The sequence below is a fragment of the Pristis pectinata genome, chromosome 7 (assembly GCF_009764475.1).
Source record: "Pristis pectinata isolate sPriPec2 chromosome 7, sPriPec2.1.pri, whole genome shotgun sequence".
NCBI classification, from domain to species: Eukaryota; Metazoa; Chordata; class Chondrichthyes; order Rhinopristiformes; family Pristidae; genus Pristis; species Pristis pectinata.
In genome coordinates, this window is record NC_067411.1 from 94,309,427 (window position 1) to 94,326,925 (window position 17,499).

Sequence of the window (17,499 nt, forward strand, 5' to 3'; positions counted from 1 at the left end):
TGATGTTGTCAGTCACTGGAGGTTGTGCCTCAGTGGATTGTGGGCCGATCGATCCCTGAGTGAGTAAACACGGGATTCAGTTCTTGTCAAATAGGGTAGAAGGAAAGGGAATGGTATCCTAATGTCAACTGCCACATTAAGATGTGTGCAATCTCTCAACCTCAAAGGTATTTGACTGCAGAATAATGATTTTTTTTCTGTCATTTTACTAAGAACTTCTGGTCAGGACTTCTGCACAGCCAGTGGTAATTCAATTACCGGCCTCTGTAAACATAGGTGGGCAAGGGGTGATGCCAGTCCTACAGGGCCGCCTTGATATTTAATTATTTTTAATTTCTTTGAGCAATGTTTTAGTTGAACTAAATCATAATATATCTAAACATCTTGCACTCAGTTGGTAAACTCATGGGTTACTAGTTCACAAAAATCACACAATTCTACTTCAGCTAATTTGTTTAACGTGTAGTTAATCCTGACTTGTACTCAACGTGAGCAATGTCTGAGAGAGATGACTAACTGCCCTGTGCACTATATTGGGTAGAAAATTTTAACCTTCCATGTCTTACCTCCATGACCTTAATCAATCTCCCATCCAAACAGATGTCTAGCGGGCAAAAGTGCAATGTCAGAGCAGGTGACAGCCAGCAGTGACTGAAAGAATGCTGCCTGACGCTCCAGTAAGGCATTTTGGAAAATCCTCCCATTTGTGGGTAGCTAATGTCTGGAGAGGATAAGGGCTGAGATTTCTTTTTTGAGTGCTCCTGCTTTAACCACAAGTATTATTAGTTATTGGTTATTTCAGAGTTGTGATGTCTTCAAGATATGTTAATCTGCTGAACTTGCCACTTTATGATACATCCAATTTAGCAATTCTGTTTGGTTTGCTGTGTCATAGAGCAACATGTGGTAAATGTGCAGCCAAAACTTTTTGGCAGTGGTATAGCTGAAGTAGGGCTGAAGATTAAAGGTTTGATCAAAAATTGGATTGCATGGTTCTGTTTTTAAGTGCTACTTGGTTGAAGATATATAGCTTTGTGAGGAAATTTCACTGTTAACCTACAAGAAATGTGTTGTTGGGGAAATATGATCTAGCACTGTGGAATTTCAACCTTGTAAATTATTTTCTGATCTTAACTATGTCTGTCTGTTAAGGAAGCACCAAGAAGAAGCCTCTAGGCTTTTTCTTGCAATAAAGGAATGAATGATTTGCAAATAAATTCACAGTCAAACGACAGTGCTGGAAGAGCCATAATTGATTGTCCAACAGTGCATTGCCTGGTCTCAATCCAAGATTTGATAGTCATCTGAGAGTTATCCATTGCATTATATGGAAATTGGAGAACATTTTCCTGATACTGCCCCACCCCTAAATATCTTGGCACTATACCAAGTTAATAGTCCAACTGATTTTTTGGGGTCCAGTTTCTACAATATTGAAAGGAGGCAAAGGATGTGAGTTCATTGAGTTATGCAGCATGTTAAGTTGAGCAGAAAAGTTTAATCACACCTACAAATTAAGCCATTTCAGAGATGCAGGACAGACAATTGTGTAAAAAGCTTGTGAAAGGAAGTACTTTTTTAAATGTAAATCTTAACAGATCCAGAATGGCTTGCCAGCAAAATTTTGCAGTGGGACATATTAAGATATTCTAATAGATTTCAATGAAATAATCTAAATTTGAACATGTGAATATATGAATTGGGAGTAGGAGTAGGCCACTCAGCTGCTTAAGCCTGCATCACAAGTTAATAAGATCATGGCTAATCAGATCTTTTTGAAAAAAGTGAAGATTAAAACGAGGAAAACTCTATTATTGCTTGTTCAAGGTGTTTTTATTTAAACGATCATTCGCTTCACATAAACTTACTGATTTTCTAAAATTTGATTTGCATTGTTTATTTTTTCCCTTTGTCTTTCAGTATTGAGGAGACTGTGAGGGAACTGCAGTCAGATCTTAATAAGCTCTGTGCCGGGCAGAAGAATGCTGACTACCTGCAATGGTTAAACAGTTCCAATATTTCCTCTATCAAACTGTTCACAACTCCATGTAATCAATTGACTGACTTTCTTAAAGCACTGGTAAATGATTTTTTTATAGTGCTGTAAAATAGTGGAAGGAATTGATATAAAGTTACTCTTGTCTCAGTTTGCAAAACTATTATGTTTAAACTTGGGGAATGTACCCCATTTGAAACCACCTTGGATATCTGTCATTGGAATATTTGACTACCAGTTTGCCGAGCATTGGGCGGCTCTTTCTGATGGCTCTTTCATAAAATCTTAAAGAATGGAAAGGGTCAAACAGTTGATATGTCAATGCTAGATCTTGAAACAGCTCTTCATTGATCCCATTCCTCTTTCTTGTCATGATCCCTATTTAAAAAGCTGTAATCAGTTTTTGGATTCATGGGAGACTAGTTCATCCAGGTTTAGGGTCAGGAGAAGGGACATTTGGTGGCTGGAACATTCAAGTAAATAACCTGTTCAGTCTATTATCAAGAGATTACTTCATTTGACATTAGGCCCCTTACCTTTGTGCAGAGAACCTAACCTGCATTAAATAAGGGGAAAAACATGTTATTGCCTAGCAGTATATGAGATGTGGGTGATGGACTTCAGACACAACGTTGGGGCTTTCCCTCACACTCTTGCTCTTTGACAGCTATTTGTGAAAATAATTGTTCCTGCAGGTGTTAGGCTAAGCATCCTAATATAGCTTCAAGGGTTTTCAAAGGCCATTTTATAGAATCCATGTCCAAAATAGACAAACCACATGAAACTTGGGCTATAAACATGATATAGAACTTGTGTTATAAGCAGGTTAATCATTCTCCCACTAAAAGAAAGAAAGAAAATCTGCAAAACACTGAAGCTAAGATTCTGTTCAGGTGCATTGGTTTAAAGCAGCAGTTGTGAAGTTTGAAACTGAACTGTCTGCTCACTTGTTCGCAGAGAGAACACAAGAAGATGGGAACAGTCCTCCCATTAACTATGAATATGGAGGATCTATGCTGGACTCAACTTCTCTTCTGTGCCAGTTCCCCATAACCCTCAATTCCTTAATCTTTCAAATCTTTATCTATTTTAAATGTATCTAATGATCTAGCCTGCACCGTCCTCTGGGGCAGAGAATTCCAGAGATTCACTATCCTTTGAAAGAAGAAATTCCTATGCAACTCAGTTTTAAGCGATCGTCTCCTTTACTGTAACTATATCCACTTGTCAGTGACTCTTCCACTAGTGAAAACATCTCAACATCTACATCAAGCTCCCTTAACATCTTCTATGTTTGAATTGAGTCACCACCGACAAACACAGACCCAAATTGGCCTCTCTTGGCTGTGTTTTATGTATAGGAGAACTGAGGGGGGGAGGGAAAGAATAGCTAAGACAAAAAAGTAAAGTGGGTTAATGATTGCTTTGAAATGTATCAACAAGTATCAATCCCGAGTGTCAATTTCCTGAAAGGTCAGTTATTGTAGTATTTTAGAGTAGCATTTAGGAAATAATACAAAATTTGACTCATGGTTTTAAACTCAATTCAGGCTTATTGCAGGGCAGGTTTTTTTCCCCCAAGTCATTATGTAAAGTGGTTTTCCCCATGAAATTAAGAGGAATCTTAAAAAGTCATGCGCAATGCAGTATGTGTTTTGGACTGTAAAACTAGTTGCATATTATGTCAGTTCTGTTGATTATTTGTTTCATATTTACTAATTATCATCTCATTTTTCCTATACTACAAGCTTCATTTTCTGAAGACTGAAAAAGGCCTGGAAGAAATGATCATGCAGCTACTTCTGGATCTCTCTGCTGAGTGTGGTGTGGTCTTTCCACTGAGTTCCTGTGGAGCTTCATTTCACATTCCTTCCACCACGTCTATTCATGCTGTTGAAGACGATGGTTTTCTCGATGCCCTGTCCATGTGGGATGATGTGAGATTGTATCTTCGTCGGTTTGTCATTGATAAGCTTCAAAATTGTCAAGAAATAAATGATATGCTTTCAACTATTCAATTCAAAACACAGTGTCTTCAGCAACTTCTATTTTTGTATCCAGAAACGGAAGTTCTAACCAGATATCAAAATATGCAGTACCAATCTGTACAAGATCTGCTACAGAATAAAGTCTTGATCAACGTCAGTGAGATCAGTTTTGACGAAATGGCTCATGGGTTTGAAAACATGATTCCTTTGGTGTTAACCATGATGAGACAAGATTTATATGCTTTACGAACACTTGTGGAGGAGTCTAAAGTACTGAAGTTTATTAATGATACATACCTGCAGAATATTGCAGGCGAACTTTACATTTTGATTGAAAAGTTTTGTGAGCAGCAGTTGAAGAAAAGTGTGCCGCATTCGACAAAACTGCATTCGACAAAGGCAAACAAATTTTTAAACAAACAAAAGGGAACAGTACACTCTGTGGGTCAGTGCTTTCTGTTGCTATTTATTTTACTAGAAAGAACTTTGATATGTTTAATAGTTATGCAGATTCTTGTTGAATTTATTATTTAAATAAAAAAATTATTACATTATCAGCCTTGGCTCAGACATAACATTCACAGGGTTTTGGGTGGAAAAACCCACTTTGGGGCTTGAATGTGTTCCATGCTGACGATTCAGTGTAATACTGATAGAATGCTGTGGTGATAAAGGTATGGTCTTTTGGCGGAGATAAAGAAGGCAACATTTGCTTGCTGAGGTGGATGTAAAAGATGCTGCACTTTACAACTATTTTCTCTCTTTTTTCTTGTTTGCTTCAAGCAGCCACAGGCATGAAGGATGAATGGCACAAAATTCTCATGTTAATTTAAGGATAATCTTAAAGTAGCATTGAGTTTTAAGGTCAGGATGTTATTTATGATCCTGTGCTTTCTAACTTGCTGCAAGTAACAACCATCAACATTCTTATTGATGTACTATTAGATGATAAATATTTTAATATTTAAATTGTTCAACTATATCATCCAATCTTAATCTGCACTCCTTTCCTATTTTAAGAATACTCTTTGTTCTGCTTTTAGTAAATATGAAAATGCATTGCTGAAAGCTACCTCAAAGAGTTACAGCATATATTTAAAAAAAAGTGGTGATTAGAGATGGTCATATTTTTTCCATTTTAGTAGTGGTTGCAAGGTAATTTCATGCATTTTTTTACTATGTGTTTGAGGAGAGGCCTGTCATAAACCAGTTAATTTCACAATTTTGAGAGATTTGCACTTATTAAATTCTTTCTATTTTGTTGTGAAAAGACCTACTATAGAAATGGAAAAAGATAAACTTTAAGTTCTGGTGGTGGGGAAATAGCAAGAAGAAAAATCAAAATGGTGCTTTGCAGGGCAGAAACCAGAAGAGATTAAATGAGTAGTATTTACTATTGCAATTATCTATTTGGATATGTTAATTCTAACTGAATAATTTTCATAAATATTTTGTATACACATTTGCAATATAATTTATCTTTAATTGTTTTGATGGCAGACATAATTTCTTGAATGATAAAGATTCTATTTTATATTTAAAAATATTGATATTAAATTTATTGCCATTTACTTAATCTCTTACTGTTTACTCTTTATAATATAATTTGATATGCTAATTATGTGGGAATGTATAGGTGTATATAATGAGAAAAATGTTACAGAATGCATTGGATGTTCTAGGTACTTCATAATTCACTACCTGATTGGAAATAGAAGCTTTGCAAAAATCCTTAACATTCTTGTGATGAAACGACTTGATATTACTCCTTTGTCATCTTGTCTCAGATGTTGCGCTCTGAATTCTCGGTTAGGAGATGACTGAGGTTTCTCCTAATGTCCTTCCCAGCATTTTGTCCCAACTTTAATACCACAAAAAATAAATAAACTTTCAGCCTTCTGCAGTGTGCTGGTTTTGTTGGTTCAGGGTTTTGATGTATTTGCATGAAATAAAATGCCATCACTGAAATTCTGAGATATAAGAACAGAAATAAAATTTATTGTATTGAACTTATTGTTTGATCTTCAGGGGATGAGACACTGCAGCTTAGATTTTGTAATGACTGAATCTATCAAGAATTGTTATCATTGCACTCTGAAACAGATTGGACCTTGGGGCTTTCCTCCATGTTTGTAGGCTATTGCAAAATTTTTGAATTTGTTATTAAATGCTTAGGGCTGCAATGTGTCCAGTTGGAAAATGAGTTGCTGCTCATTGATAATTGTTGGAAAAGTGTACGTAGTGAGAGAGGCCAAAGCCAGAGGTCAGAGTGGAAGCAGGTTGAAGAAAATTAAAGGGACAGGCAACTAGAATCTCAGGGTTAGTCTTGTGGACTGAATGGAGGTATTCGCCCAATCTATCACCAAGATGGACAAGGCAGCAAGTATATGGGAGCACCACACCTGCAAGTTCTCTTCCAAGTCGGACACAATCCTGACTTTTAAATACGTTCCTGTTCTTTCATCATCATTATGATTAAATCTTGGAAGTCTTTGCCCAACAATATTCTGATGCTGCTTTCGTCAGAAGGACTGCAGCATTCAAGATGAATTGGTGGTGGGGAGTCATCAAGGGCCATTACACATGGGTGATAAATGTTTGTTTTGCCAATAATGACCACATTCCATCAATGATATTTTTTTCTTAAAATGCATGTTTACAAGGTAATATGGGGAAAAGTCACGAGGGACTCTATGACTTTGATCTTACCATGATTCAGCTCCAGCACATTCTGGCTCATTAACAATTGGTTGTCTGACAAGCAGTCAGACAGCTACACCTGTTTGCCATTACCATTTAGAAATATGTGTCATGTTTATGCATCATGATGCAGCATACAAGTATGGAATTCAGAATGCTGGCTTGATGGGGTGAAGGGGATGGGTTAGGAATAGAATTATGAGGAGTAAATATTGAGCTGAGAATGAGAGGAGGTTACAGAGGATATAGGGACTATGAGGAATTTAAAGAGAACAAAGCTGCAGGGCCACAATCATTGGAAGTTTTTGGAGATTTTGAAGATGGAGAAATGAACTTAGAATGTATTAGGTGAAGATGGAATTAAGTGGTTAAAAACTTCAGAGTGGTGTTCAACATTGGAACTATCTTGGTAACTGATAGAAGTTGGAGTAGATCAGATTGGGCTTTTAAAGCTTAAGGTAATGGTAGCTGTTTTGAAAGGTGAAGCGATAAAGCTAGAAAGTTTCTGATATATTCTCAAAATCCTAGAAAGGAAAAGCAATGATGAGTAAAGACTAAGGAGAGCTAAATTTTGAAAGTATAGAAATGTATCCTTAGTTTTCCTTACCACATTGAGCCGCCTTTTATTGTTTTTTCATATATGTATTCCCTGTATAAGAAGTGGATCTGATCGAATTGCCAATGGAATTTTAGAATACAAAAGGCAGCAGGATTCCCCAGGCCATCTATTTCTATTTCGAGATTTGAAGTGTAATCTTTAAAAGGCAGAAATTTATCTCATGCAGCTGGGTGTAGCCAGCATGGTTGACAACAAATTTGTGCAGGAAAATTAAATCAGTGGTAAATCATTTCATGATTACCAATTCCCAGAAGGTTAGGGCATCTTTCTGAAGAAAATATATAATAATTGGCTTTAGACCATGGCAGACACATAATTTCTTCTACCAAAGGCTGTTATGGTAGCGCTAGGCCACAGGGGTAATAAGAAAGGCTGGAAATAGGCTTGCTCTGCGATTGACACTGTGGATAAAGTACATAGAAAATGAAGTGGCAATAAGTATAGTCCATAAGGGAATTGCACTTCAGTTAGGGTTTAATATTTCTTGGAATCTGGCAGCAAGCCATCTGATGATTGTTTACCTTTGCAACACCATCTGTTCTGTTCTTCAGATGGCACTTAGTGCCAGTTAAATTACAACTGTTAAGGGATTTTCCCCTTTAAAGTATTCACTATCAGTCATCCAATATAAATAATGTTTGTTTAAGAATAATATACAGAAGATACAATGTGATCAGAATTTTCATGATTGCATTATAGATGAAAGGTTTGAAGCATTTAAATCTGTATAATTTGAATTCATTATATGTTGCTGATTATAACAAATTGTTTAAATTTCAGAATCTACATGAAATATTAATACAAAAGCATGAATTTTAATAAAGCATATCTTAAGTCCAATATACTTTATTATTAAAAAAGTTATTCAATCCCTCTGTTTTAAATTCTCTTACATCCATCATGTTATATAGACCATGTTATATAAACAAGTATAACACACAGATAATCTGATTCCCAGACAAATATTCATTGGCTTTGAGCATCCTATAAACCAGCATCTGAATTTTTAATCCATAATCAAGAAAGTGGGATTTAGGAATTTCTATTCTTTTATCTCCCCTATTCAATCACATTTCTGAAATCATGAAGTCAATATTTGAAACTAATAAAGGTCCTACCAGAATGCTGGTTTATTATCAGACAGCTAGCAGACCAATGTGATTAGACTGGCATTGGAAGGTAGCAAGATGACCAAAAAAAAAGAAGCTCAAGACAAGGCACACTGACCACAAAATAGTCAAAAGCAACCAATAAAAAAAACTTGGCTGGAATAGAACAAGTGGTTCAACCCTTCCACTTAATGGAATTTGAATTTGATCTATCACCTGATGCTGCTAATTATGCAAATTATGATTGAAAATGCTGGAAATGCCCACCAGGTCAGGCGGTGTCTGTGGAGGGAGAAACTGAAGTAATGTTTCAGGTCCATGACCTTTCATTCTGATGGACAGCCAAAATAGAAGAGACGGGAAAATCTCTGTCCTTGTAACTTGCCAGAAATCATTCCCTTGAGCATCTATTTTGCCAAATTTCCACTCCCAGCCACCATCCAGTTGCAGATTTGTATCAGTTCAGATCACAGTTGCAGTATAGAGGTTAAAAACCACTGGCATCAAATTTAGGTCAGGAAGTGTATTTTGCATTCTTCTCATTAGACTGCTTACCCAAAACTCACTAAATGTCAAAATTAACCCCAGTAAATTTAAAACTGTATGGGTAGTGGTACAAGATGGTTTTAAAAAGAAGCAATTAACTATAATGTTCAGAATGTATTAATTGACAGCAACTAGACACTGACATTAAACAGGCAAATTATACTTTAACTGCAATGTTTTATTTAAGTGTAGGCGGGGCCAGCAATTATTGCAGATTTGTATATGCCCATAAGATGATGTTGGTAAACCATCTCTTAAACTGCTGCATTGCTTCTAGTAAAGATATTCCAACAATATCATTGGGTAGTGAGTTCTAAGATTTTAGATCCAGCAACCATAAAGTGATGGCATGGCATTTCCAACTAAGGACTGTATGATTGGGAGGGGAGCATGCAAATGGTGGGGCGTTACTTTGGAATTTTGGGACTTTACTTTTTTTTATGATAGTGTTGTGGATTTGGAATGTGCTGTATATATTAGTAAGTTTGATGTGTTAAGACGTATAACTTTGTTGAGTATAGGAAATCTGTTGGATTAAAGCTGTCATAAATTCCTTTGAAACTAGTATTATTTATTGCATTTTGGTACCTAATTCTTCATCCTCAGACCAGCATGTGAATAAAACCAGATTTTGCTTTTTGATCTACATAGCTGATTTCTCCAATATCTCCCATTTGCTGGCTTAAAACAAAAGTATGACCATAAGTAAGAAATGTCTGTACTAGATGAATTACCTAGTGCATCCGAAGATTTGTGGATATGCCATAAAGTATCTTCTTCCTCTTGGGTAGCCCCTCAAGGTTGCAAATGAACTCACACCACTTCAGTACTGAGGTGGCAGCTGTATATTCTTACAAGGGCAAAAGAGAGAGCAACAAAATACACAGCTTCCTGGATGACAAAGATGCAGAAAGTAGAACGAAGCAAGAAAAAGTGTATGATGGTTGCCAGCTGGATAATACAGTACAGGGGAGTATTAAGTTGAACATTAAAAGAGTAGCTCAACCAGCTCTGCCGCTGTGGGCAGCACAGTAGTGTAGCCGGTAGAGCTGCTGCCTCATGATTGAGCCCGAGTCACTGAAGCCATGATGTTCAGTGCTGTCCGAATAGAGTTGGCACATTCTCCCTGTAACCACATAGGTTTCCTGCGGGTGCTCTGGTTTGATTCCAGATTTCAAGGATGTGCAGGTCGGTAAGTTCATTGGCCACTGTACCTTTAGTGTGAAATAATGTGGCAGTTAAGGAGCAGTTAAGATCTGATTAAGTTTCTTTGTGAAATAGGTTGCTAATATTATTGTATAGTGTGGGACAAGTCATGTAGACCAGACTACTTAAAAAAAAAGTTGGGAAAGAAAAATAGGATTGCAAACAAAAATGGCCAGTTCTCATACAAACAGAAATAAAGTGAGTAATCTAAAGTTGGATATTTCAATATTGAGTCTTGCAAGCAGCAACGAGGTGCTGCTCCTCAAGCTTGCATCGGGCCTTGTTGTAGTAAGGTCAGAGTGGGAGTGGCATGGTGAATTAACGAAGCAGACAAACGGAAGTGCGGGGTCACTTTTGTAGAGGAAGCCACATTGTAAATGCCAAATACAGAATGTCTTATTGGGAGAACTGCTTCACCTGGAAAGACACTTTAGATCCCTGGATGGTAGGAAGTAAAGAGGTGGAAGGACAGAATTTGCACCTCCTGCGGTTACATAGGAAAGCGCAACTTGTAGTGTTCCAGCCTCACTTGGGTTCAGTCCTACATTCCGGTGCTGTCTGTGTGGAGTTGGTACATTCTCCTTGTGGGTTTCCACCAGGTGCTCTGGTTTCATCCCACATACCAAAAATGTGTGCATTGGTAAGTTAATTGGCCGCTGTAAATTGTACCAAGTGTCTAGGTCAGTGGTAGAATCTGGGAGGGGTTTGATCGGAATTTTGGGAGAATAAAATGGGATTAGTGTAGGATTAGTGTAAATGAGTTCTTGGTGGTCGGTGTGGCTCAGAGGGTCAAAAGGCCTGTTCCTGTGCTGTATGAGTTTTTAAACATTTGGCTACTTAATCGTATGAAATAAGAAGCTGAAATATAAAAATTGTGTAGTCGCAGTTCATACTGCAACGTGAAGATACTTTGCCACTGGAACCACTGGTTAAAATCATCTGTAGGAACTTTTTTCCGACAAGAAAGTTCCATGAAAGAGTGAATTGAAAAAAAGAGCATAGGATTAGGAGAATATTTGCTCATATAGTTGACATATTTCAGAATTTTAAGAAGTGTTGAAAAGTCTGATTACTTGAATGTCAAATAATATTTAAAATAGATATTTCACATTTTGCTGAGTAAACAATACATAATCAGTACTATTTTTTGCACATTTACTCCAATAGAGATTACAAGAAATTGGATAATGCTGGACAAGCTATACCACAGTAATGACGCATGAGGGACTCGAAACACTTTATCCTAGTGCTGTTTCCACCTAAAATTTGTGTATGAACCTAGCACAACGTAGTATTTAAACACGCCAATTTTATTTTTTGCTTTAGTACCAACTTGCTGGAGGGGCTGTGTTATACTAATTCTACTTCAAATGACTCAGACGAAGGCTGCAATGGAGTTCCTTACAAATGGAGGCAAATGGGCATGCACTTTGAGATGCTTGGCTGTTGTAAGGGTGGTATGAAATGCCTTGGAGTATGGGGAACTAGCTCCAAACTTGCATACAACTTTCTGTAGAACCTAGAGTCCAATCTTTCTATGGGGAAGTGGTAGGTAATAGAATACCAAGGCAAATGCATTTGTCCTTCTAGGTGACACTGTTGGAGGCATTTCCATGGGTTCTGAAGAAGGCTGGGTGTATTGTTACAGCATATGCTATCTACACAACTGATGTCAGCAATTCATCCAACCTCTTCAAAGCGGTTGTGGAATGCCAAGTAATGATGCTCTAGTGTGCCTTTAACGCTGCAGGTCAATTTCTTGGTCAACATTCTTAAGTATTTCTGATATGCCTTATAAATAATGGAAATGCTTTGCTAAGTTTGCAACCCACTTTGTTCTTCCTATTCCTAAATTTGTTCTTTTCCATCTCTAAGATTTTCATTGTACTTGGTCACTGAAATCTGCCAACTGCTGTGGGCAGTCCCATACCTGTATAGTTTCACCTATGGAAGTGAGGATCATGATGGTCCTGAACTTCACAGCTCCAAGTAACTGTATCAGATTTACCTCTCCCATTTTTTTAAAGAAAGGTAACTCCTGAAACCCATGTTAATGTCTCTGCTGAAGTAGCTGTCAGAGACTTTCACAAAGTATCATTGCTAGCAATAGTTTCAGGCTATATTTATTGTGTAAGTAAGTGCAGTAATTTACCAATTTAAACTTTCTTTGTTTTGTTTGGCCAGTTACCCAGGAACAGACCAAGCAGATAAGAAACTTAGATCTCACTACCTATCAGCTTAGAGGCCTTTCCCAGCTGATTAAAATTCTTCTTCATATGGAAAAAAGAATGAAGGAACTCCTTTCAGAAGTCTTTTTGGAAAACACTTTCACACAGCAAGGCAGAAATGTTCGAGGTATGTCTTATCCATTAGGCTTTTAAACTGATTGATTTCATTTTCCATCAATTTACAAAATCAGGCCATTCTTGTATACTTTGAAAGAGTACAGTTCCCTTTGCTTACCTTGACTTTCTTCATCCATGCCATAGTGGCTTGGCATGAGAGAGTGAGATCTGATAATGGGGGGTGATCTTCCTGAAGTCTGCAGTGTTTCTTCCTGACAGCCAACCACACAGCCATTTTTTGTGAGCTCAGCAAATTTATTTTAAGTTTGTATCACTGATATATATACCCCAGAAGAAGCAGGTGACCCAGTATTGAGCCCCATAGAACCTCACTCCAAAAAGTCTTGCATTTACTAAAATGCCATTGACATCCAGTTTAACACTTAATCTTGATTCCATGGGCCATTTTTTGATCCATTTGTTGTGTATGACTTTATCAAATGCCTTGCTAAAATCCATCTAGCTTGTGTCAAATGTGCAATGCCCTTTGACCCTATTTGTTCCCTCCAGACTTCACCATCTTCTAACAAAGCTATATTCATTGTTCTTGATTGTCTTTTTAAATGATAATTTAATCCGTGCTTCAGATTTTCTTACAGTAACTTGCTCACTTCCAATAGATGGCTTATATTTACCCCATTTAACCTATCTCCCTATCTGATCAGATTATCAATCATATTGTACTCCAGCATGACATCTGCATCTGGAAAGGAATGCAAATTTACAGATGGGAAGATTTCAGATCTGCAGCATTCACAGTATTTTTCTCTAGTTCTTTATTATAAAACTGTTGAATGGGACCAACATTCTTTTTTTTATGCATACATTTTGAACACTGACTAAAAGTTAAATGCATTTGTTGTACATACCTATACTAATTATAATTTTTATGGAGTGCTATTTCACCAAATCAAGTGCAATTTTAAAAGGTCCTGTCAAGTTGCACTAGTTTTTGCAGAGGAATTTACCCAGAAGTTTCCAATTAACTACAAATGATTGAGGATGTCAAGTGCAGATGATGTCTAAGCAAAAAAAAACTAACAGGGAGGCAGAGTGACACATCATTTAGTGCAGCTGTCTCACAGCTCCAAGAACGCGCAACTAAAAGGGCTGCTGGGTTCAGACATGAACCCAGTGGGCCAAATGGCTTCCTTCTGTGTCATTATAAGATTGGATGCTTAATCCTAGTTTAAAAAGCATTGTGCTGGAATTCAGCTTGGTCCACTAAACTGGCCTAGTGCTCAATTCAGATTGGTTTCTGTTTTAAATATTAAATACTTATTGTATGTGGAACATGACAACATTACACCAATGAAATTACTCTATGTGTCTATGGAATTAAACACTTTTAAGTTACTTAAAATATTACTCATAGGTGATGAATCAAACATTTATTTAAAATGCTTACTTTATTGTAAAAGCCGTTTTCAGCTGTATTAATAACAATAATACAACACATTATCTTTCTTAAATATATGAAAAATATTTAAATGCAAGGAAGGAAAACAGTTATTTTTTAAAACATTGTTCAATTTGATTACTTTATGGCACATTTTAGATTTGGCAAGATCCAAATGAGTTTGAGCAGAAACATATCATATTTAATTCAGAGAATATATGCAGCACAATTTTGAGGACACTTTGCCCCCAGATTGCTGTTTTCATTCAATAGAAAAATCAGCCTCACCATTTAAAATGGAAAACTTATAAAGTTAGGCAATTTCCCAGATCGAAAGCAGGCTCAGCTTTGAAATAGGACATGATATTTGTATATATCTAGTTTGTCAAGAATGAATAACATCAATAACTTTTAGTATGGTAATTTTATCTTTGCTAGGAGTGCTAAAGAAGACCCTAACAAATGCTGACATGCCATCAGATATGAACAAAACCAGCATCCAAGCTGAGCAGTTACTATTTGTGACTGAGGTAATCTAATCTCTTCCATGTTTGATGGTAATGAATACCATATTTTTTAATTCTTATTTCACAATGCTACCAGCACTGTTTGTATTCTCACTTTCAGTAGACAATAGTGCTTTAAGATAGGAACCAGAGTTATGCCATGTGGTTCCCTACAAGATTTCTCCTCCATTCGAAACAAAATCGTGGCGAATTTTCATCCTTAGATGCACTTTATTATTCAATTCCACATATCCTTTGATAAGCTAGAGCCTAAATATCTATCAGTGTTCGTTACAAAATGTATATAAAATGGCAAGGTTTTCATAGCCCTCTGGACTTGGGTATTCTGACAATTCACAACCCTCTGACTTTTTACAGCCAGAGAAACAACCTTTCAGCATTTGGGCAGAGTCAACATAGAATTATGTAGGAAAATCATGTCTGACAAATTGGTTAGAGTTTTTGAGGTTATGGCTCGAAGAACAGATTAGATATCACTTAAGAGATCATTAAACAGAACAGACATGGTTTTCTGATTAATATACCAGCATTGATTGAGGATTTGTTAACAGAGAAAAAAACAAAGGGTAAGGGTAAACAACTATTTTCAAGTTGGGGGGTTGTGACCAGGGAGATGCCATAGGGATTGATGATGAGGCTCCAGCAGTATACAATCTGTATCAATGATTTGGATGAGGAGATCAAGTGTAGTATAACCAAGGTCACAGATGATACAAAACAAGGTGACAATGTGGGTCATGAGAAGTATGTGGAGAGATTTTGCAGACACATAGATAGCCTAGGTGAATGTGAAAGTGGAAACATTATGTGGAAAAAGTTGAGGTCATCCACTTTGCTGGTTAAAAAAAATAGGAAAGTAGAGTATTTTTTAAGAGATGAGAGACTGAAAGATATTGACGATTAAAGGGACCAGGATGTCCCCATACTCTAATCACTAGAAGTTAGTATGCAAGCAAGGAAGGCAGATGATGTATTGACTTTCTTTGCAAGTAAATTTGAGTGCCAGAGTAGAGATGCCCTGCTCCAATTAAACATAGCCCTGCTGAGATTGCATCTGCAATATTGTGCATAGATCTGCTCTTTCCATGTAAGGAATCTCATAGTTTTGATTAAGGCAGTGCAGTGGTTAACCGGATTAATTACTGTGATAGCGAGTTTGTCATGTGAGTAGAGATAAGGCACAAACATGCAAATGGCCTACTTCTGCTTCTATTTTTTATACTCTGATGCTCTGAGAGCCACCAAAGTAGGAATTTGCATGAGGTAGAACTTGGTTCTGATCTAAGTGTTTGGCTCCCAAGTGCCGTTGCACTTTTCCTTCCTTCTCTTGTCTTGGAAATTTCAGCATGTTGTTTTTAAAGTCGTTCATGAGAGACAGAAAAAATTGAACAGTAGAAAGGGTTTTGGTTATAAATTTCTACAGATGAATATGCAGACTGAGAACATCTTGAAGTCACTCCTAAAGTGAAACACTTTTTATGCTAGTGTTAGTTAATAAGTGGTAATAAATATTATTTGCAATAAAAAGTCATTAGATTTTGGTAAGAATATTTTAGTACTAAAAATTAAAATATTATTTTGGAATAATTAAATAATCATAATTTGAATTCAAATATATTTGCAATTCTATTAATACTATTTAACTATGGTTTTATTTTTTCTTTAAATTGCAGTGTGTTTCTCTTGAATGTGACTGGAGAAATGCTTTCAAGGGCTTGGCACATTCTGCAGCCCACTCTGTGAAGATGGTAATTGAAGACGCATGTTCAAAATGCCTTCAGCAAGAAACAAACCTTTACAGCTCAGGTAAAAGTTTAGCAATGTGCACACAATCAGTGGAAGCTACGTGGAATCAATGTACGGAGAAAGAACAACCTAAAAAAGTCGCAAAGGTAATGCCAGTTTAACAGAATGTTGATATGTTCAGCAAAAGATGGGAGGAGAGTCATAGAAACTTAGCATAGACAGCCTAGCTACAGCATTCGAAAGTCTAGAGAGCCATCAGAACATGTCAAATCCTGTGAGATTAATAGGAAAGATGTGTTGTTTACTCTGTCTGGAGAGCCAAGAACTGGGGTGTATAGTCTTGAGGACAAGGGGTTAGCCATTTAAACCAGAATGCATTTCTTTATTCAGAAAGTTGTGAACCTTTGGAATTCTGCACTCTTTTTGTTGCTTAAGTCTCTGCAAAGCTGAGATGATAGACTTTTGTACGTTAAGGAAATCAAGGAACAAGGGGAATCAAGGATGAGATAAAGGATTAACCAAGCAGTGTAGGCTCGAGGAGCCATGTGATGCACTTGTGTTCCATAAGTTCATCAAACTAATGTAAAACTCGATAAAAGATCAAACGACCATTTTAGCCTGTTAATTTCTTTCCATCTACAGATTATGCAATCTGATATTCAAGGGATTAACCCAATGTTATTCTATTATCAAAAGTTAATCAAGAAAACCACTGAAGATTTACATGTGCACAGGTTTCTCATAAATGGTAATCTAAATTTGCTGCTGGTGGATAATAAAGATAAAAGACCTGTAACATTATCTGAAGAGTAAACATGAGCTAACAGTAAACATGGAACAGATTGATAGGCAGCATTCTGTAAAATGCATACTTATGCCATCTACTTAGGCAATGATACAGTTAAATAACGTTACGAAGACGGCTTTTGGAAAGCTTGCTTTCTTTTCCTGAATCTATTCTCAGAATTTCTTGGTGGTGTGCACAATGGGCACTGATCCACTTATTTCATTTTGCTAGTCATCCAGTAAGATATTCAAGGTGTTGCACTCCTCCGCCATTTACCCACAAACTATATTTTCTGACTTTATAATCAACTTCTAACTTACCCCCCACAGGCTGTGTAAATATTGAAATATACTTTAATTTTACACATATTTGTAAAGGCTACATTTTTCCCAAATATATTTTCTTAAGTTTAACTGGCCAAACTTTCATCAAGTGGAGGAGCGGCTGACCTTCAGGACCTCCACTCCAAAATATTGAATGACATTAGTGAATCATGACCTCACAAAAAATGTGGTCAAAAGTCTACAGCTC

General features: G+C 36.8%; 1 protein-coding gene across 12 annotated transcripts in view; it reads left to right on the forward strand.

Annotated features, from left to right (window-relative positions):
* The window catches only part of kiaa0825 (KIAA0825 ortholog), a 279,512-nt gene that overhangs the window by 25,011 nt on the left and 237,002 nt on the right, over window positions 1-17,499 (forward strand). For all 12 annotated transcript variants that reach the window (XM_052020305.1, XM_052020304.1, XM_052020313.1 and 9 more), the window contains 5 exons: window positions 1,921-2,080; window positions 3,745-4,429; window positions 12,349-12,519; window positions 14,347-14,438; window positions 16,109-16,327. In XM_052020305.1, coding sequence (XP_051876265.1) covers window positions 1,921-2,080; window positions 3,745-4,429; window positions 12,349-12,519; window positions 14,347-14,438; window positions 16,109-16,327 — 1,327 coding nt within the window. The remainder of the gene's footprint in view (window positions 1-1,920; window positions 2,081-3,744; window positions 4,430-12,348; window positions 12,520-14,346; window positions 14,439-16,108; window positions 16,328-17,499) is intronic.